Source organism: Schistocerca cancellata, chromosome 9 (assembly GCF_023864275.1).
Source record: "Schistocerca cancellata isolate TAMUIC-IGC-003103 chromosome 9, iqSchCanc2.1, whole genome shotgun sequence".
Taxonomy (NCBI): Eukaryota; Metazoa; Arthropoda; class Insecta; order Orthoptera; family Acrididae; genus Schistocerca; species Schistocerca cancellata.
The window spans coordinates 494701872-494724652 of NC_064634.1; the positions used below are offsets into that span (position 1 = coordinate 494701872).

The 22781-nt window shown below is 40.5% G+C and overlaps 1 protein-coding gene across 1 annotated transcript in view; it reads right to left on the minus strand.

Moving 5' to 3' along the window:
* LOC126100202 (protein transport protein Sec24A) overlaps positions 1-22781 on the minus strand; it is a 150929-nt gene that overhangs the window by 79386 nt on the left and 48762 nt on the right. Inside the window, exons 6-11 of the mRNA XM_049910762.1 lie at positions 13819-13905; positions 3481-3596; positions 3268-3370; positions 2608-2734; positions 2387-2496; positions 2024-2255 (exon numbers count right to left, since the gene is read on the minus strand). Of these exons, the coding sequence (XP_049766719.1) occupies positions 2024-2255; positions 2387-2496; positions 2608-2734; positions 3268-3370; positions 3481-3596; positions 13819-13905 (775 nt within the window). The remainder of the gene's footprint in view (positions 1-2023; positions 2256-2386; positions 2497-2607; positions 2735-3267; positions 3371-3480; positions 3597-13818; positions 13906-22781) is intronic.

The following is a 22781-nucleotide window of genomic DNA, read 5'->3' on the forward strand; positions in this document are numbered from 1 at the left end:
AACTTTGAGGTCTGCCGATGAGATTGTAATTCTGTCAAAGACGGCAAATGACTTGGAAAAGCAGCTGAACGGAATAAACAGTGTCTTGAAAGGAGGATATAAGATGAACACCAATAAAAGGAAAACGAGGATAATGGAATGTAGTTGAATTAAATCAGGTGATGCTGTGGGAATTAGATTAGGAAATGAGACACTTGAAGTAGTAGATTTTTTGCTATTTGGGGAGCAAAATAAATGACGATGGTCGAAGTAGAGAGGATATAAAATGTAGACTGACAATGGCAAGGAAGTTGTTTCTGAAGAAGAGAAATTTAACACTGAATGTAGATTTAAGCGTCAGGAAGTCCTTTCTGAAAGTATTTGTATGGAGTGTAGCCATGTATGGAAGTGAAACATGGATGATAAATAGTTTAGAGAAGAAGAGAACAGAAGATTTCAAATGTGGTACTACAGAAGAATGCTGAAGATTAGATGGGTAGATCACATAACTAATGAGGAGGTGCTGAATAGAATTGGGGAGAAGAGAAATTTGTGGCACAACATGACTAGAAGAAGGTGTCGGTAGGTAGGACATGTTCTGAGGCATCAAGTGATCACCAATTTAGTATTGTAGGGCAGTGCGGAAGGTAAAAATTGTAGAGGGAGACCAAGAGATTAATACTGTAAGCAGATTCACAGATTCAGAAGGATGTAGGTTGCAGTAGGTACTTGGAGATAAAGAAGCTTGCACAGGATAGAGTAGCATGGAGAGCTGCATCAAAGCAGTCTCTGGACTGAAGACAACAATAATACAGAAACAATTTAATATATACAGATAAGCAAAGATACGTGTGCTTATTCTCGCCCCTCTTCCAATGAGCAAAGTTTTGGGAGATCGGGTTATGGCATGTGCCATATTTCCCTATCAGTCATACAGTAAAATAGCAGAAATGCCACAAATTTGAGCTCCGCAAGCACATAAATCAACATACCACAAATTGAGGCACTTCTATCAGCCAGTCACAGCACAGGGTATTCAAACACCATGCAGTTTTTATGGTGAAAAAACTTAACAATGAATACATTTGTTCCACATCATTTTGTGAGTGAAGTTTGTGGAGAGCCTGATCTGTTGCACAGCCATGCGCCCAGTTAGGAGCAAAGGTCATAATTGGGTTGAGATTTTTTGAAAACAATTAACTTGGTTCCATAAGAATTGTCATACTCCTTGTGCAATGTGATTTAGAATCTTCTAATCTCTGTGCAGTGAGAATGATGTCTGCATGACATCACATACAATGTGTTTTGATGGGCTGATAGAAGAAAACAAAGCAGATGCCATTCTGATTTACATGTTTGCTAAGCTGAAGTGCCTTATTTGGTGGTTTTCTTATTTAGAAGTGTGCTTTACTTGATACACTGCATTAAATATCTCTCAAAAATGTTTCTTCTTGGTATACTTTGTTGAGCAGAAGTATCTCCAAATCTGATGTCAGAGACTACACTACATCATTTACTCATCAATGTCACATCTAAAGAAACCTGATATTCAAGCTGACAAAGGGGCATCTACTGTCACACTTACGAAGAAATGATCTTTGCATTTACCGTTAGTGACAGAGCATTGTTGAGTGTGTTGTACGGTTGCTGAAGTCCTGTCTGTAGTTCAACTTAACAGAATGAAGAACTTTCTCAATAGCTGACCACAAACTTGGTGAATCAAAGTTAAAAAGGTGGGAAATGATTAGATACCATGAAGGGAAAACTGTTACATGTAGTTGCAACTGGATGAAAGTGCACACACACACTTCCAAAAACCTAAAAAATTTCTGAGATTTGAACTGCAACTTTTTTTAGGGATCCATTAAAAAAAATTACTCAAGCAAAAAAGTAGCAATTAAGGTAATATATATTACTACAAAACTACTGTTTATCAAGTTTCACGGAGAAATTTGATAAACTAAAAAACCCGAGAATTTCTCGCAAGCAGAGGCAATAAAATGTGCAACTTGGCTACAAGTTTATATTTGGCTGCGTTACTGACCATCAGTGTCCACAACAATCATCTGGTGTGGCTGACTGAGGCCCTCTGCGAGACTGTAGAAGTGAATGGTGCTGTCGAACGTGATGAAGCCCACAGTGGTTCTCGCATCACCTGGCAGTTTATCCAGTTCCTCCAGCAGAGTCTCACAAAATATCTGAAGGTATCCAGACTCAACAGCTAAAGCACTTACATCCAGCACAAAGAGGTACACAGCCGGCTGCGGTGGCCGTAGCTAAAAAATGCAATCAAAGTTTAAAACAATGTTGTAACAGTCCAGTACTGTGAATATTACATAAATAGGCAAATGAGACAATCATCATCATCAAGTTACTCATTTCAGCAGATCATCAACTTTCCACTCACCATATACTCCGATGGAGCAATAAATTCTATGGTTGAAGACTTTATCTCAGGCCTCCTTGACGGATCCCCGAAGGATTTGCTGACAGGATCAAACTGGAACTCCTCTGGTACTGAAAAAAGAAATGAATGAGACTGGTCATGGCAACAAATTTCATATAATGGGCTTTTATTTAAGTTTAATATTTACTGTCTTAAGAAATGAAGAGCAAGAAATGACTTACATTCATTTGCCCTGAAGCAGAGATTGCATTTCCATCGTTTGTGGTCCACAAAATACACAAATGGATTAATGTAAGTTCGACACGAACGGCAGCGGACAATGGTGTTGCACTGTATAACAGGCAAGTGCTGCAACAAAAGGCATGCATAATGAAAGGAACAGGACTTTATGTAGTACTTAGTGAACTAACCAACTGTAATACATTATGTAGATCCAGAAACCTGTGTCATTCAAAAGCTAAACTACAATGTTTAACAACTACTTTATTTACACAGCACACAGTACCTCTTCTGTAAAGTGTTATCTTCAGTCATTCTATTATTTGTATTTCAGGTTGCATTTGGCATTGTCACATTAAATTACACACACACACACACACACACACACACACACACACACACACACACACACCCAAGCAGGGGCAGATGAACACACATATAAGAAAACGTATTAAGTATGTAAGTTTTCACAGCCAGCGGCTTCTTCTCTTGGCAAACGGTTGCAGGGGAAGGAAGAGAGGTAAAGGGAAAGAACAGGAAGAAGTTTATGGAAAGGGGTAGACTTTGGAAAAGTCAACCAGAACCCCAGGTCCAGGAAGACTTACTGGATGGGATAAGAAGAAAAGACTAAAATAAGATCAGATAGAGCAATCTGAACTTACATTAAGATCCTTGAAGGGATGAATAAGTATTCCTAAAGGTAATCTTGATTTCTGCAGAAGAGAACTCGTTTCAGGTATTTTGGTAAGTGTGCACCTAAAAATGCTGAAATGTAGATTTACAACAGAGTTAGCCTTCAAGAACTTTTTGCCTAACATGAAATCACACACAAGAGTAAACACAAAAGCAAGTCACTACAATAAAACTTTACTTACTCTGGGCTACAATTAACACTATCCAAAAATTCTTGGTGTAATCTAATTTTTGGTGGTTCAATTTTCTCAGGAGGTAGTATGTTTCGGTTCTGTAGAAGATCACAGCTTTCATGCCCCTGCAACAAATCAGACTTAGCATAAGTTGTTTGTTATTACTCCACCCATTCATGTAGTTTTCCACGAAGTATGTATCAGTTGTCGTAACACATTATTTTGAAAAAGCAACACACAATGCACAGAAGAGTCTACTTTCTGTCTACTTTAGTAAAAGTTCCACCAAGCTTCCCTAGCTTTTCATTCAGCTTGGCAAGTGGTGGTGAATTTGAGAGATTTCACACTTTCAAAGAGTGATTATTTTGAATTACGCTCAAATGTTCGTCAGATGGCAATGAAAGACAGTCCCAGAATGTATTCACCTGTTCCTGGCATTCCAAAAGGAACTGGTGGAACCTCAGCTACACAATTTGATTATAAAGAAAGAGTAAAGCGTATTTTATAATATACAGTTAAGATTTCAATTATGTCGCACATGCTTTCCTATTTACTAGTATTGTCCAGTAGATATCTCTTTAGTTTCTGTTATGGAAACAGAACAGCACATATTAGAAATTAAACAATTACATAAAATACACACGAATATAAAACATAACATACAAATTCAGTGTTATCTTTGTATCAAAGTATCTTGTCATGACCATGATGCAGGTATCAAATACATGTGCTAATGCCTTGTTAATATCATTACCCTTTTATACAGATGTGTTGCTGCTGCTGGATAGTGTTATTGTCACATATGTGATAAAATACTCTCTTATACACTATGGTGTTATGTATTACATTAAACACCAGTCACAGTAATTATCCCATATAAAAATGGGAAATTCACAAACAAAAATTACTTACCAATTAGTATTTAAAAAGCCACTAAATCTAAATACATATGGCTATGACTGAGGAGGCCAAAGACAAAAATCATGCATTGTGAAATAATACCAGTGAATCAGTCCTCAAGGAAAGGCTCTTTGTATGGCAACAGTATTACCTGCAGAAACTGGAAACTGACTGGGAAAACCACAAAATCCAATGGGCTCAAATTGCTACAATGGTAAAAAAAATCACTTATCGAAATGTTACACCAAAACGTTATGAGAAATGAAACCCGATTGTATCACAGAATCTTTAAAAGGAACTCCTGGCCTATAAGCGACTATCACTATGCTTGGCAATTTCAAATGAAGAAAGTTGTAACATTCTAGCATATTACTTAAAGAAACTATTAAATTGTGAAAAATTCATAAGCCCAATCAAAGCCAATAAAGACCTTCTCCAGTGCTCCGGGTACAGACGAAATGACAAAAACTAATCAAGTGCTGTCTCCAAAACAACAAAGTACCTACAGAAGATTCAGTAATTTCAACAACACTGTTGAAGTGTGCACCTGAGTACTCAGTTAAAATCTTGTAACAGTAAATTTTAAAAAAATTAGAAAGAGGGCATGTAATGGATCTGGGAGATGTTATTTTTTTTACCGTATTTGTTGATACCAAATTGTAAATGTTTTCTTATATTTTTTGTCAGAATATTTTTTATTGTAATTTGCCTTATTATATGTTAATTTACTTATGTTTTTGAGAGTGAAAGCATATTGATTACTATTAGTAAATGTATTGAAGAATAGCAAAGAGGCTGATTACAAGTGGAAACTTGTGTGTTGTGTAAAACATCTTTGACGCTGGAGTCGTCTTTGACTGTAGTCAGTCGGCAGTTAACTCTTGGTGTGTGTTGACGGTAGAACAATGTGAAGGTCGCCGTCATAAATAATTTTGAATTATGTTACTGGTTTTTTTTGTATTAACTATAAGAAGAAACTACATTTGAAGAATTGGTATTTGAAACACCAAAATGAGGGAAACACGTTGAACCACGTCAATTCTGCAACCGACAAAGATGCATTGTGGAATCATACTTAGACAACTGAAGCCAAGACTAATATCGCTGTGTAAACGTCTAACGGAAAAGGTACTGTCACGAAATATGGCAAATTTAAGTAAATAAAAAATAGTGAGCATATTTTCAACTTGTGTTGTAGCCGGGATGACAATATTTCAACATTGTGTCTCAGCCGGGATACAATATTTCAGGCACCTACCTGAAGGCTGGAAAACAGCCCTAATCCATCCACTGCCCGAGAAAGGCAGCACAAAAAATGACAATTACAAAGAAATATCCCTGCTACTGGTAACCTACAAAATTCTATCACTTTCCATACTGGAGCATTCAGAAACCCAAACTGAACATCAAGTACGGGAGTACCAAGAGGGCTTCAGTAAAGGTTGTTCAGCTGAACAGACCTGTAACCTCAAAAGCATCATCAAATGACACTCTAAACTCACAACAATATGTGTCAGTCTTTTTTAACTTCAAGAATGCCTGTGGTTCAATAGATGGCAAAATCCTGTTCAACATCCTTAATGAATTTGGGGTTGACAAACTGCTGGCGTTAATTAGAGTTACACTGACATGTATATACCACAAGATAAAGTACGCAGAATTCTTATCAGATTCCTCCAATATCAAAACATGACTATCTCCAATGATTTTCAGTCATGTTTTTGAAAAAAAAAAAAAAATAAATAAAATAAAAAAACAGAATCTGGTAACCAAGACTGATGGAACCCGACAACAGCCTAATGAGAATGGGAAGTAAATCCAAGGTAATCATGTCAGTCTGTAACTTCTGCCAGTGATATAGCCATACTGTCAAATGACACAGAAACTGCTACAATTCAACTCTGCTAACATAACTGTGAATCAAACTGGACTGTACATATAATTTGACAACACAGAAGCGATGATCAACATCAAAGATGGCCTTCACAAGAACTCCGAATGAAATACAGACACATCAGCAGAGTAGAAAAATTTAAATACCTAGGCAAGTTCATTAAGAAGAAACTGACCAGGTGCGAGTGGGAGTTCACTCTGAGGGTTCCATACAAATTTAATTGTGCATATAAACATTTCATCCATCCCAGGAATCAGAAATCTTGACGATTTTTGCCTGTTATCAACATCATCAATATTGGCAACATGTTGATCCTGGGAATTCCAAGAGTTTTGAGAATATTTGAAGTTTGAATAGCAAACAAATACTGAAGTTCTTTTTTTTTCACATGATCACAAATTAACAACTTTCTGATTCCCCCTCCCCCCCCCCCCCTTCATTGTTCGGTGAAACCTTGTTTATTCCAAATTTCATTAACAGAATGGAGGGTCCTGTTAATGGCTAGCAGCTCTGCTGTGAACACACTACACGATTCTGGCAGTATATGGCGTTCCATGCCAGTAGGAGACAAAGTGCATCCCACCTTATCGATTTTCTTAGAACCATCAGTGTAGAAGATGGTGGCATCCTGTAACTCTGCAAGGATGGCACATACAAGACACCAGAAAACCATAGGGGCAACAGAGATCTTAGGACCCCGGAACAGTTCAGTCCTAATCTGTGGTCTAGGCGCCATCCAAAAGGGGGGGGGGGGGGGGGGTTATACGAGGGAAGACATGGGGTGCATTTCAATGAGTGGAGGTGGAGATCCTGACAGAGGGAAGTGAGACACATGCCAGCTGGCAATCCCACCCATGGGCAAGTGTCAGGAGGGAGACATCCCTCATTGCAAAGAAGACAGGGTACATTGGATGATCGGGGAATTGGCGAATGGAGATTGCCTAAGAAACCAGGAGGTGGCTCCATCATATTTGAGAGAGAGAATCCCCACTTCTGTGAGGAGGACGTCAATGGAACTAGTGTGAAAGGCACCAATAGCCAGACACACCCCACAATGATGAACAGGAGTCAAGCAGTTTCAAAGTGGAAGGTGCCGCTGAGCCATAAACCTGGCTACCGTATCTAGTCTGGACAAGTCCAGAGCACAGTAATGATGGAGAAGAGTGGTACTGTCTGCACTCCAAGATGTGTGAGCCAGGAGGCAGAGAGCATTAAGCCCCAGCATGCAGGTAGTCTTCAGGTGGTGAATATGGGGCATTCATGTTAGTTTTTTTTATCAAAAATAAGGCCCAAGAAACAGGACTGTGCTACAACATCTAGGCAGTGGTTGCCTAAATAAAGTTCTGGATCGGGATGTACTGTGGGTTGACAGCAAAAATGCATGACCCGAGTTTTGGAGGGAGAAAACTGGAAGCCATGGGAGAGGGCTCACGTAAAGGCCTGTCGAATGGTGCCTTGGAGCAAGCGTTCAGCAGATGCTACGAAGTAGGAGCTGCACCAGCTGCAAAAATCGACATACAATGCCGGAGTAACCAGAACCCCAACACAAGTTACAAGCCTGTCGATGGCATCGAGAGAGTGTGACACTTCATACAAGAACACCATGAGATCCGTTCTCCTGGATCGAGGGGTGCTGAGTGAAATGCCAACTCTAGCCTGCAAGGCCAGTGGGATAAAAACTCGCAGATAAAAATCTGAAGGGGGTCGTGAAATACCAAGTCATGGAAGGTAACTAAAATTTATGCCCTATGTAGGTCAAAGAAGACTGCAACAAGGTGTCTGCATTTAGCAAAAGCCTGTCATATTGTTGTTTCCAATCTGAGTAAATTGTCAGTTTTAGATCACCCTTCCCAGAAGCCACACTGATACGGGTACAAAATGCTCCAAGATTCAAGCACCCAACATAATCAGAAACTACCCATCCTCTTGATCAATTTATAAAGTAAGCTGGTCTGGCTAATCAATCGGTAACTGTTGAGAGACCTTGGGTTATTCCCTGATTTAAGGACAATTGTGGGTGGAATCTGGGCCGGAGGCCACGTCATGTGAAGAGGTAAGAGCCTACAAGGATTCCCACTCAGTGAAAGGTTCATTACAAGAGTCAGCTTTGTGGGGTTGAAACAGAGATGGGTTCTACAACTCATCATTTCTGTCAGAGAAAGGTAGCGGGCTAGGTTGAGGACACTGATGCTGTCGCGAGGTGTTCTACAAAGATCAATGGATCAATACACAAAACACCCTGCGGGATAAGACCCTGGACAGTTGAAAGTCGCTGGCTGCCGAGAAGGCTATGGACCTTGGACCAAACCTGCAATGAAGAGGGTTACATCCCCCAGGAAGAAACAAGTGTTCTTTTATACTCTGCTTAATAATGTAGCAACCCTTAGCACAGAGACACTTAAAAGCGATAAGGTTAGTCTGTGAGGGTGTCATTTAATTTGTTGCAGTGCCCGTTGGTGGTCCTGGATAGTGGCTGCTACACCCTCGGTCCATCATGGTACCGCTCGACGATGAAGGGGATGTGTGGATAGGAGAATAGCAGTGCCAGTGGCATGAAGAATAGTGTCAGAGACGTCTTGCACAACCACATCAATGCAATCTAAGAGAGAGTTGACAAAGTGCACAGCAAATGTATATATGGGCCAATTGGCTCTACAGAATGCCCAACATGGGGGACAGTCTGCATGGCAGTGTTAGGGGAACAACAGAATCACAGGAAAGTGGACACTAGCACAAAGATCATCATGAGGTGAGACCTATGTAGTGAAGCCATGAGAGCACGGGAGGAGATCGTGAGATCAATGGCAGAAAAGGTGCCATGAGCAACACTGAAGTGTGTAGGAGAGTCATCGTTGAGGAGAGATATCAAAGTCTGTAATAAGTTGGCCAATTAGAAGATCTCTAGTCACAGGGGGTGGTGTACACTGAAGTTCCCATGGGGGGATATGGGGCAGGAGTTGCTGTATTAAGGTAGGCACTTCAACATTAGGAAATAGCCTACCTGGAGGGAGGTCGACACTGCAAATAGTGATTGCTGGGGATCATTTGCGCTCATACCACTATTGCTTCCAGTTTTTTAAAAAGGGGACTCCAGTCATTAATGATATCAGTGCAAACAAAAGTGCAGACCCCTCTAGATGCTATCTTGGTATCGGCACAGTTCTGACAGAACGTCCGATAACCATCAAACATTTCAGAGTGGGCGTCACGGAAGTGCATATCTTGAAGAGCAAGACAGAATGGAGAAAAAAGGAAACTAGTTGTATTTCCAGTAGGTGACAGTAATAGCCATTGCAATTCCACTGGATTATCGAGTGGTGAGAGTCCAGGTTAGACACAAAGAAGCCAAGCGGACATCATGTCATCGGGTCAGTGGTCATCACACACACGAGGATAGGGTGACATCCATAAAAACTGGATCTGATTTGGAGTGAGGAGGGGGTGGAGCTCCTCTGGGATGCCAGAGAAGCCTCATCCTTGGACTTGCACTGCTACTGCTACTGCTACTGCTTCTCCTCCTCCTCCTCCTCCTCCTCCCCCCCCCCCCCTCCCTTAAAGGGTGGGAGGAGGTGTTATCATTAAGGGAACAGGTGGCAGCAATGTTCAGATTGGACAGACAGTGACATGCTTTGGGACCTTTGAGTGTGGTTCCCTTGTCTGACCCGACGTTGCAGGCTTTCTATCTTGAGAATGCCAGGGAGGGGTGTTCCAAGAGGGAGCCCGGTCCCAAACAAGAGCCAGAGAAGAGGATTTCTTCTCTGGCTGAGGAGGAGCAGCAGTTCCTTGAGGGGAAGAGACGAGATCCACTGGGGAGGAGGAAAGGGAAGGGAGAACCACAGGAGAGGGGGACAGGACCAAGTATAGGAGGGAGAAAGGATGCAACAGAGGCAAAGGTAGAAGACACTGACACAGGGTGGAGTCAGTCATACTGCTGACGAGTCTCACTATAAGATACACGATCCACGGACTTACAGTCTTGGATCTTCTTTTCTTTCTTGTAAGCTGGGCAGTTTGATGAGCATGGAGAGTGGTGGTAATGACAATTTGCACACACACAGGTGGCACAACACAGCGACTTCTCTCATGGAATGGGTGTCCAGTCACCACACAGTGGGTCTGCCTTACAGCAGGAAGACATATATCCACAATGCAAGCACAAAAGTACCTCGTGGGTAGCAGGGCATATGGCTTCACACCTCATTGGTAACACACAACTTTGACCCTCTCTAGGAGGATACCCCCTCAAAAGCCAAAACAAAGGCACCAGTATTGATGCAGTAGTCTTTATGATCCTTCTGCACACATCTAATGAACTGAATACCGTGTCGTTTCAGATTAGCCCAGAGTTACTCATCAATTTGAAGTATGAGGTCCCTATTAAAAATCACTCCCTGGACCATATTCAGAGGCTGATGAGGGGCAATAAACACCAGGAGATCGCCAAGATGATAACAAGCATGAAGAGCTGCAGACTGTGTGGCTGAAGCAGCTTTGATTAACAGGAGATCCAACCGCATCATACCGAGAGACTCCACTTCACCAAACTTGTCCTTGATATTCTCCACAAAAAAACTATGGCTTTGTGGTGGTGAATGTATCTTCACCCATCCCAGTACAGACCAGGTAGTGTGGACAGTGTTTCATCCTAAGATGGCGAACCTGTCTCTTCTCCACGGGTGTGGCCAGGGAAGGGAAGGTTGCAGGGTCATACAAAGCAGTAGTCAATGATCCGGTACCATTCCCAAGACAGCCGTTTGAGAACAGCCAGATTTTTGCTGCTTGATCCACTTCATGCACCAAGCATCTACCCTGATACCACCCAGTCCGAGCAGAGGCTCTCCCCATGGCCGCTACCCAGCCACAGTACGGGTCGGCTGGCATGGCGGCTGTTGACAGGGATTCTGATGCTCCAGGATGACAAGCAACAACTCCTTGGCATACATGGGGAAGCAGGTATCAGTAGTGTGATACCTCTGTTGTCAAGGGGCTCAGCCCGACGGATATATAACAGCTTCACCACACAGACTTTTAACACATGCTGGTGACCTATCAGGGCGGAAGGGGGGCTATGGCAAGGGTGGAAGAGGGCGGGGAGGGGGGGCGCAAGGGTCAGAAAGAGCTCCACACCTTGGATATTAGGGAGGGAATTCTTCCTCAAATGGCTCACACTGAAGACAGAAGATCTAGAAGTGGAGATCAAATAGGCAAAAGGAATGAAACCGCAAGGAATACAGGGAACCACATGGATATTGACATAAATAAGAATGCCAAGAGAAGGGAAGGAAGGGTCAGCAGAGTAGGAGTGAGGATGAGGAGGGAGGGTCCCAGTGAAGGAAATGCAGCCTGGGAATGAAGAATGGGCTGCAATAGCTCAGGGCTCAATGTGTGCTGCGCAATAACTCATGAAAGAACAGTGAGCCCCTTGGGGAACCCATTGCTGACAAAAAGGGATTTGAACAGTCTGACAGACAGACGTAGACAACAAAACAATGCTATTGGTGGTTCCATTTTTACCAACTGACTAAAGAACCCTAAAAACAGACTGGACAAGGAAGCATAAAGTTGAAATAGCCTATCAAACATCACACACGATCTACAACAAGAAATGCTTTTCACAAAACACTAAGATACATCACTATGAAACACTTCAGAAGCCAATAGCTATGTATGGAGCCACAACCCGATCCCTAAAGGCACACAAAAGGCTTGTCAAAGAACTGGAGAAAAAGAGCACAGAATCATTAGACCACCATCCATGGCATCCAATTACATGAGTAACATCCAGCAAACTTGATCCAATAAGGAATCCATCACAAAACAGAGAAAATTACAGACAACCTGAAAAAAAAGTGTAACAATTTTAAGGTACCTCAAAAGAACAGGCAGGAACAGGTTAACCAAGAAGATCTTCCACTTTTTTATTCAACTCTGAAATCCACAATTCTCTAGTTTAGAAATAAAAAAATCCTCGAACTCCAACAAATAAAACCCAAAGTCACTTGCTACAGGAATCTCTTCCAGAAGTCGATGTTGAGGAATGGCTAAACCAAGCTGAAGGAAATAAAAAGATGTGCTGAATGATGGAGAGCAATGATGCCCATTCACAAAGCATGAAGGATATCTAGGCTTCAAAGAAAGCTTAGTTCTTTGCCAAATGTAACAAGACTTAACATGGTCCTAGATATCTCCAGCAAAATAAATGATGATGATGATGATGTAGTTATTAAAAGACTAATTATTGATTAAAATGTTCTTTACCAAACAGGAAGACAATATCATGGAACACTGTCTATACTTACTACAATGGTCCACAATAAATATGTCAAAATGCAAAAAAATGGCTAACAAATCAATATGTAGATACTCCCATTGGCTTTCAATGGTAGCAGACACTAGTCTTCATAATATGTTCACAGGGCAAAACTAGTAATTTTCGAAATTGGTGAAATACAGTTGTGATCTTGACTGTAGATCATAATAATGTGCTATTTAATATAACTGAATAGTCATATTCAAACTGTGTCTTCACTGTTAAAAGTATGGCATATGCCACACCAACTGAGGTGCTGGAATGACACCACACACGTTTTCAGCAGTCTCTCACAAACCACAGGTCATGTTCCAGGGGCAGATTTCCCATCCTTTTCAGCAAGTCTGGCCACTGTTTGTTCCTCAATAACATGGAGAGGATTTACAAGTTGGCACTCACAGAAAGATATTCAGGCATCGTGATGGCCTGACGATGCCTACAATGCCTTGGCAAAGTATCACACAATTTGGATGACGCAACCTGGCAACCTGGCTGAATACCTGGTGCTGATCTTTCGAATACCCAACCAACAGACCGAATAAAAAAAAAAAAAGACTGAAAATTTCGGATGCCTTCCATGTTAATACAGGTAATTCAGAACAATTATTTAGTGTTTTCCTTATTTCACCAGTCTGGTGGTCTTCTTCTGGACCTTCATCTGCTTCCTGAACTCAACTGCATCACCAGTTTTGCCCACCTCTCATGTTTGCCTCTAGAAATGTGGCCAGCCCATTGCCAGTTCAGGTAGGCTGCCCTTTGCAAGATGCCCTTGATCTTTGGGAACGATCTTACATTACCCGACTTCAACATTTCCTTTTTTATTGCTTATTACATCTTGTACAGATCTTTATATATCTCTTGTGGTAGGAGTTTGCTAGACACCAACATTCTTAGCTTATTTAATGAAAGAACACAGCTGATCACAACATAATAAAATGCTTTGCCTCCTGTGACTGGAAACCGGTAGCCCTCAGAATTGAGAAAAATCTGATAAAACACACCAGATGTAGTGCACTGTTTGTTGACAAATCAATGCCACCTCTAACACACTATTTGGAGATAAATTTACTCTAGAACAGTTATAAAATTTTCTTTACACCAAAAAGAGACCACCACTCACTAACAATTATATTCCACAAATTTTTACGTCGTCGTTTCAGACAGAAAAATTAGGGTATAGCAGAAGAAAGCAAGAACTTCTCTTACAGGCAAGAGACTCAATTACATTGTAAGATATACTTACCCACAATTTGTTGAAACCTTGCTGAGAAACTGACAATCCAGACATCATCTGACTGAGATTATCTGGGCTGGTAGGCTGATAATCAGGCTGCAAAAAAATTTAGTCAACAATGTAGAATTACTGTAGCAGTGTTATAACAAATTGTTATATAAAAATCAGTGATAGTAAATTAAATTACTTACATGTTTAAAATGAATTCTCGTACCAAAGGGACACAGAAGATTAACTTCTTAATGGCATATAATGCTGTTTGAAACTTGACAAAGATAGTGTCACAGTTATATAGTTTCAGAAACAACAGTTCCTCTGACAAAAGCTGGACAGAAACGTAGGCAGCAAAAGCTGTAGAAATTATATGGGGACAACCACATAGCAGACGTTGCCAAATATAGGTAAAGTTGTCAAAAATTTCATCCAAATTTGACATCTGCCTCACATGTCCTAAGACATTTTAAATTACACAAAATCGTTGAAGTATGCATGAGATGATATGTCCATCAGACGAGAAAATAATCTTGAATAGTCTCATGGACACTATTCAAGATTCTCCCATGTAGCAACATCACAATTTTGGTTCTCCATATCCCACTTTGAAACTCATCCATAACTACCCATAAAATACTATGCTTCACAAGCAATTTACAAATACATTTATATCTATACTCTGCAAAACACTGAAGTGCATGGCAAAGGCCATGTACAACTGTACCAGTAATTAGGGTTTTTTTCCATTCCATTCACATATGGAGAGCAGCTGTGTGCATGCTGTAATTATTCTAATCTCATCCTCACAATCAATAGGGGCTTGTTGTATATTCCTAGAGCCATCACTTCAAAACTGTACTTGAAACTTTGTTACCAGACTTTTTGGGATAGTTTACATCTATCGTCAAGATTCTTCCAGTTCAGTTTCTTCAGCATCTCTGCGGGACACCCCCATGGGTCAAACAAGACTGTGAGCATTCGTATTGCCTTTCTCTGTACACATTCAATATACTCTGTTAGCCCTATTTTGTATGGGTTCCACACACTTGATTAATACTCTAGAACCACTAGAATGAGCAATTTATAAGCAATCTCCTTTCTAGATTGATTGCAGGTCCTCAGTATTCTACCAATAAACCAAAGTCTGTCACCTGCTTCACCCACGACTGAGCCTATGTGATCATCCGATTTCATATCTCTACAAAGTGTTACATCCAGGTATATGTACGAGTTGGCCGATTCCAATTGTGACTCACTGATGTTATAGTCATAGAATACCATGTTTTTTTGTTTTGTGAATTGCGCAATTTTACATTTCTGAACATTTGTTAATATAATATTGTCTGCAAGGTCATTAATATACAACATGAACAGCAGGAGTCCCCACACCCTTCCCTGAGGCACACCCGAAGTTATTTCCACATCTGATTATGACTCTCTAGCAAAGATAACATGCTGCCTCCTCCTGACTAAAAAGCCCTCAATCCATTCACAAATTTCACTTCATACCCCATATGATTGTACTTTTGAGAATAAGTGTGTGTGCAGTACAGAGTCAAATGCTGTTCGGAAATCAAGGAAAACTGCATCCTACCTGGTTGCATTGATCCAAAGCTTTCCGTATGTCATGCGAGAAAAGTGCGAGTTGGGTTTCACATGATTGACGTTTTTGAAATCCATGCTGGTTGGCTTTGAGGACGACATTCTGTTTCAAGATACCTCATTATGTTTGAGCTCAGAACATGTTCTAAGATTCTGCAACAAATCGATCTCAAGGATATTGGACTGCAGTTTTGTGGATCACTTCTACTACCCTTCCTGTAGACAGGTGTGACCTGCCTTTTTCCAAGAACTTGGCAGTTTTTTGTTTGAGGAAACAGCAAAAGATTATAGTTAGAAGAGGGGCTAAATCAGCCACAAATTCAGTATATAATCTGACAGGGATTCCACCAGAGCCTTGAGCTTTATTCTATTTTAACTATTTCAGCTGTTTCTCAACACCACTGACACAGACTTATTTCACTCATCTCTTCAATGGTACAGTGGCTAAATTGGGGCTATTTTCCTGGGTTTTACTTTGTAAAGGAACATTTGAAAATAGAGTTAAGCATTTCAGCTTCCTTTTTGGTACCCCCAATTTCAGTTCCTGTCTCTTTCATTAGGGACTGGACACCAACTTTGCTGCCACTAACAGCCTTTACATGCGACCAGAATTTCTTTAGGTTTTGTGAAAGATCATTTGACAGTATCCTGAGACGATAGTCACTGAAGGATTTATGCATTTCTCACTTGTCAGCCAAATTCATTGCATTTAGTTTCTCTCTATTAACAGCCCTATGCTACCAGTTATGCATTAATCTCCGTTTCTTTAGAAGTTTCTTCAAAGTGACGGTATATCATGGAGGTTCCCTCCCATTATGAAGTGTTCTACTGGGTACATATCTATCCACTGCATCATCAACTATACTTTTAAACTTGAGCTGCAGTTCCTCTACATACTCTTGTCCTGTGGTGAAAGTTTCTAGTTCCTCACTGAGATATGACACTACTGATTTTTTATCTAGTGTGCTGAACATATATATGCTTCTGCTTGTTTGAGCTGTCCTTTGTACTTTGGTAATCATTGTTGCCACAACAGTGTCACAGACATTGTTATCAGTTTTGATGTGGACATCCTCAAAGACATCAGGTCTATTTGTTGACATTAGATCCAATATATTTCCATCATGAGTGGGGACTCCTAACTATCTGTTCTAGATAGTTTTCAGAGAAGGCATTTGGTAACATTTCACAGGATGGCTTAACAAAACTCTTAATTTTCCCAATTGATTGGCAGACGATTAGAATCTCCACTGACAATTACTATATCATTGCAGAACTTACGCATAGTTACCTGAGGTTTTCTCTGAAGTTCTCAGTCACATCAATAGACCATTTTATGCCCACACCTGATACTGGGTCTTACCCTATCAATCTCCCATGCAGCTTCAATTTCTGTCTTCATGGATTTGACTTTCTTGTCTACAGCGACAAATTCACCACCTCCATTTCCCATTTGCCCAACCTTTCAATATCCACTGAAATTCTCCCCAAAAATCTCACTGCTATCAATTTCAGGTTTCAACCAGCTTTCTGCACCTCATATTATGTGTGCTTCACTGCTTTTCAGGAGCAAGAACTCTGGCATTTTGTTGCAAATGCTTCGTCAGTTAAACATAATTATCTGTGGGAGACATTACTTTCGATCTTACATTGATATTTCCGGGTTTTCTACAGCTATTGTTTTCTGCCCCCCCATGAACCATGGACCTTGCTGTTGGTGGGGAGGCTTGTGTGCCTCAACGATACAGATAGCCGTACAGTAGGTGCAACCACAACGGAGGGGTATCTGTTGAGAGGCCAGACAAACGTGTGGTTCCTGAATAGGGGCAGCAGCCTTTTCAGTACTTGCAGGGGCAACAGTCTGGATGATTGACTGATCTGGCCTTGTAACATTAACCAAAACGGCCTTGCTGTTGTGGTACTGTGAACGGCTGAAAGCAAGGGGAAACTACAGCCGTAATTTTTCCCGAGGGCATGCAGCTTTACTGTATGGTCAAATGATGATGGCATCCTCTTGGGTAAAATATTCCGGAGGTAAAATAGTCCCCCATTCGGATCTCCGGGCAGGGACTACTCAAGAGGATGTCATTATCAGGAGAAAGAAAACGGGCATTCTACGGATCGGAGCGTGGAATGTCAGATCCCTTAATCGGGCAGGTAGGTTAGAAAATTTAAAAAAGGAAATGGATAGGTTAAAGTTAGATATAGTGGGAATTAGTGAAGTTCAGTGGCAGGAGGAACAAGACTTTTGGTCAGGTGAATACAGGGTTATAAATACAAAATCAAATGGGGTAATGCAGGAGTAGGTTTAATAATGAATAAAAAAAATAGGAGTGTGGGTAAGCTACTACAAACAGCATAGTGAACGTATTACAGTGGCCAAGATAGACACGAAGCCCATGCCTACTACAGTAGTACAAGTTTATATGCCAACTAGCTCTGCATATGACGAAGAAATTGAAGAAATGTATGATGTGATAAAAGAAATTATTCAGGTAGTGAAGGGAGACGAAAATTTAATAGTCATGGGTGACTGGAATTCAACAGTAGGAAAAGGGAGAGAAGGAAACATAGTAGGTGAATATGGATTGAGGCTAAGAAATGAAAGAGGAAGCCGTCTGTTAGAATTTTGCACAGAGCATAACTTAATCATAGCTAACACTTGGTTCAAGAATCATAAAAGAAGGTTGTATACATGGAAGAATCCTGGAGATACTAGTAGGTATCAGATAGATTATATAATGGTAAGACAGAGATTTAGGAACCAGGTTTTAAATTGTAAAACATTTCCATGGGGAAATGTGGACTCTGACCACAATCTACTGGTTATGAACTGTAGATTAAAACTGAAGAAACTGCAAAAAGGTGGGAATTTAAGGAGATGGGACCTGGATAAACTGAAAGAACCAGAGGTAGTACAGAGTTTCAGGGAGAGCATAAGGGAACGATTGACAGGAATGGGGGAAAGAAATACTGTAGAAGAAGAATGGGTAGCTCTGAGGGATGAAGTAGTGAAGGCAGCATAGGATCAAGGAGGTAAAAAGACGAGGGCTAGTAGAAATCCTTGGGTAACAGAAAAAATATTGAATTTAATTGATGAAAGGAGAAAATATAAAAATGCAATAAATGAAGCAGGCAAAAAGGAATACAAACGTCTCAAAAATGAGATCGACAGAAAGTGCAAAATGGCTAAGCAGGGATGGCTAGAGGACAAATGTAAGGATGTAGAGGCTTATCTCACTAGGTGTAAGATAGATACAGCCTACAGGAAAATTAAAGAGACCTGTCGTGAAAAGAGAGCCACTTGTATGAATATCAAGAGCTCAGATGGAAACCCAGTTCTAAGCAAAGAGGGGAAAGCAGAAAGGTGGAAGGAGTGAGTATATATAGGGTCTATACAAGGGCGATGTACTTGAGGACAATATTATGGAAATGGAAGAGGATGTAGATGATTGAAATGGGAGATACAATACTGCGTGAAGAGTTTGACAGAGCACTGAAAGACCTGAGTCGAAAAAAGGCCCTGGGAGTAGACAACATTCCATTGGAACTACTGACGGCCTTGGGAGAGCCAGTCCTGACAAAACTCTTACCATCTGATGAGCAAGATGTATGAGACAGCCAAAATACCCTCAGACATCAAGAACAATATAATAATTCCAATCCCAAAGAAAGCAGGTGTTGACAGAGGTGAAAATTACCGAACTATTAGTTTAATAAGTCACAGCTGCAAAATACTAACGCGAATTATTTACAGACGAATGGAAAAACTGGTAGAAGCCGACCTCTGGGAAGATCAGTTTGGATTCCGTAGAAACATTGGAACACGTGAGGCAATACTGACCTTACGACTTATCTTAGAAGAAAGATTAAGGAAAGGCAAATCTATGTTTCTAGCATTTGTAGACTTAGAGACAGCTTTTGATAATGTTGACTGGAATACTCTCTTTCAAATTCTAAAGGTGGCAGGGGTAAAATACAGGGAGCGAAAGGCTATTTACAATTTGTACAGAAACCAGATGGCAGTATAAGAGTTGAGGGGCATGAAAGGGAAGCAGTAGTTGGGAAGGGAGTGAGACAGGGTTGTAGCCTCTCCCCGATGTTATTCAATCTGTATATTGAGCAAGCAGTAAAGGAAACAAAAGAAAAATTTGAAGTAGGTATTTAAATCCATGGAGAAGAAATAAAAACTTTGAGGTTCGCCAATGACATTGTAATTCTGTCAGAGACAGCAAAGGATTTGGAAGAGCAGTTGAACGGAATGGACAGTGTCTTGAAGTGTCTTGAAAGGAGGATATAAGATGAACATCAACAAAAGCAAAACGGGATAATGGAATGTAGTCGAATTAAGTCGGGTGATGCTGAGGGAATTAGATTAGGAAATGAGACACTTAAAGTAGTAAAGGAGTTTTGCTATTTGGGGAGCAAAATAACTGATGATGGTCGAAGTAGAGAGGATATAAAATGTAGACTGGCAATGGCAAGGAAAGCGTTTCTGAGGAAGAGAAATTTGTTAACATCGAGTAGAGATTTAAGTGTCAGGAAGTCATTTCTGAAAGTATTTGTGTGGAGTGTAGCCATGTATGGAAGTGAAACATGGACAATAAATAGTTTGGACAAGAAGAGAATAGAAGCTTTCGAAATGGGGTGCAACAGAAGAATATTGAAGATTAGGTGGGTAGATCACGTAACTAATGAGGAGGTATTGAATAGGATTGGGGAGAAGAGAATTTTGTGGCACAACTTGACTAGAAGAAGGGATCGGTTGGTAGGACATGTCCTGAGGCATCAAGGGATCACAAATTTAGCACTGGAGGGCAGCGTGGAGGGTAAAAATCGTAGAGGGAGACCAAGAGATGAATACACTAAGCAGATTCAGAAGGATGTAGGTTGCAGTAGGTACTGGGAGATGAAGAAGCTTGCACAGGATAGATTAGCATGGAGAGCTGCATCAAACCAGTCTCAGGACTGAAGACCACAACAACAACAACAACAACAACAACAACATTGTTTTCTGGATTGGATGGAGAGTTGCCTAACCTAAAAAAAAGCCTTCGATGTACCCCGAAACCTGGGTAGGCCTGATTAGGGAGAAAAAGTTCTCAACACTATGGCAAAAGTCCAGGAAGTTGAAGCCTAGCTTGTCACTGAACCTTCAAAGATTCTGGTTCCATCCTTCCACTCAGTACAGAAGTGAAGGGGCATGACAGGTCTGGGGGCAATACCGCAAAATGTGAGCTTCATTGAATTTTTATGCATGAGGCTGGTCTTCTCAACTTTCTCTGCTAGTCGATGGAATGCTCCAAGTACGACTTCTGAACCAAGATGACAGCACCGTTTGTTCCAATGTGTGCCACAACATGCAGTTGATTGCACACTAATTCCTTAACAGCTGCTGCAATAGCCTCTTCAACATGTGGAATGAGACCCCAGGCATACACAAAGAGTGCACCTGGTGTCCTTTCCTGTACCTTACTGCCATTTCCCTACGGGGTTCAATCATTCACCGTACGTTTGAACTGTCAACGATGAATAGACTCCTTCCCTTTTGTGTTTGCCTCCCCTTGACACCAGACAAAACAGGTTTCCCCAAAACAGGTGAATTGAATCCCACTGGCTCAGTTTCAGTTAGAGTGAAAGACAACACCTCAGAATTTTTTATTAGGGGGTTGGTGTAACAATCCCAAGTCCTCCCTAGTCCCCGTGAACCCTCTATAGGGTGCCTATCTCTACCATTGAAACACCACTCGGAGTCAAGTGGACAAGAAATAATTGATCCCATACTTCCTACCAGAGGAGATACGACCCATATGAGAGGACAGTACTTGAGGTGTACCACAGGTACATGACTCTTGGGAGCTCTTCCAGCACAGCAATTCACAGTAGCTGCCAATCATTTGACATTAGTCAGTGTGATTTCCAGTTGCCTACAAATGTCACCCAACTCATTCCATGTTCAAGAACAGCATTTAGAGTGGGGCTGCATTTTGGCTGGTGCAATGCATAAAAGGATAGTGAATAAATAATTTTAAACTAAGCCTGCTGATTGTCTTTTAACAAGTTGGGCTAGAAACTGCCTAATTTTCTCTAAGAACTGAAGCAAATACACAAAACAAAGATTACAATCAAGGCAACTGAAAAACCCATGGTAAAAATTACTAGTTTCCTAAAACTTTTTGAGGTTAATTGCAGTTGTTAGCAAACCCTAAAATAGAATTAAGCTACAGTATATGTAGCAAATATGCAGTTCTCTTTAAAAGAAAACAAGTTTTAACATAATGTGTTAGTTACAATATCTGCTACAGGAACTAAATCATAAATGTCAATTTATTACAAATTAGATTAGGCACAGGACAATGTAACCTTCTGAAAATTCTCAAAAACGCTCATTTATTTGCACTGACATACAATGAAATATGTGATGATCTATTATTTGGCAGTAACTGTGAATCACAAATGTTGATTTGCTATGAAATGAATTATCCAAAACACTCTTAACAATAATTTACAAAAATAGTTTTTTTAAGTGTCCAAAAATTCTCAAAAATGATCTGCTTCTCACATAGGTGTACAATGGAATTAGAGAAAGATTGTTTTGAATGAAGGTAGGCCTACCAATCTCAAAAATTTTGAAAGAGCACTAAATTTGTGGCTACAATTGACAATAACAGTACAAGTTTACCATGGCAGTAGGAGTGTTAGAAATTTCACAAAATAGCACAATACAAATATGTATTGATACAATCAATGAAAGAGTATACAGAAGCAACGCCAATAGTAAATGTGTGAATCTAGAATTTCAAATTGGCACACACATCTCACACAAATTATCTCACATGAACTCCAAAGTTGTTTTGAATTATAAATAAATGTATGAACTGCACCGATTTTTTACTCAGCTGTTTCTGTGCCAACTTCTACAGTGGTATGCTGAAGATGAACACTGCTGCATGAGTATCTCTCAGTCAAAATTGCATTTTCTACCTGTTACAGCTAACAATGCAATCAATCATTGCAAACAGTTAGGAAGTAACAATATACACATGGCAGAAGCATGTAACAGCAAGATACCAACAAAACAATCTTGCTATGTGAGCAACACTTTACTCATGCATCACAAATTAAAAAACCATCCAATACACTAACTTTTAAAAAGTATCCAAGTAATATCATCCTCTGTTGCAATCAGACAGGGACAAATGAGAAAGGAACAAAAAATAGCATGCATTCCTTAGCATCTGAAATTTATCTCAAAGCTACATTTCTCCACATCTCCCCTCTCCTTCCCCCTTCAAATGACACCATTTTCTACTACACCATTTATTATGAACAAAACTGACCATTTCTCACTGAATATCTACAAGCCGGCATCCACC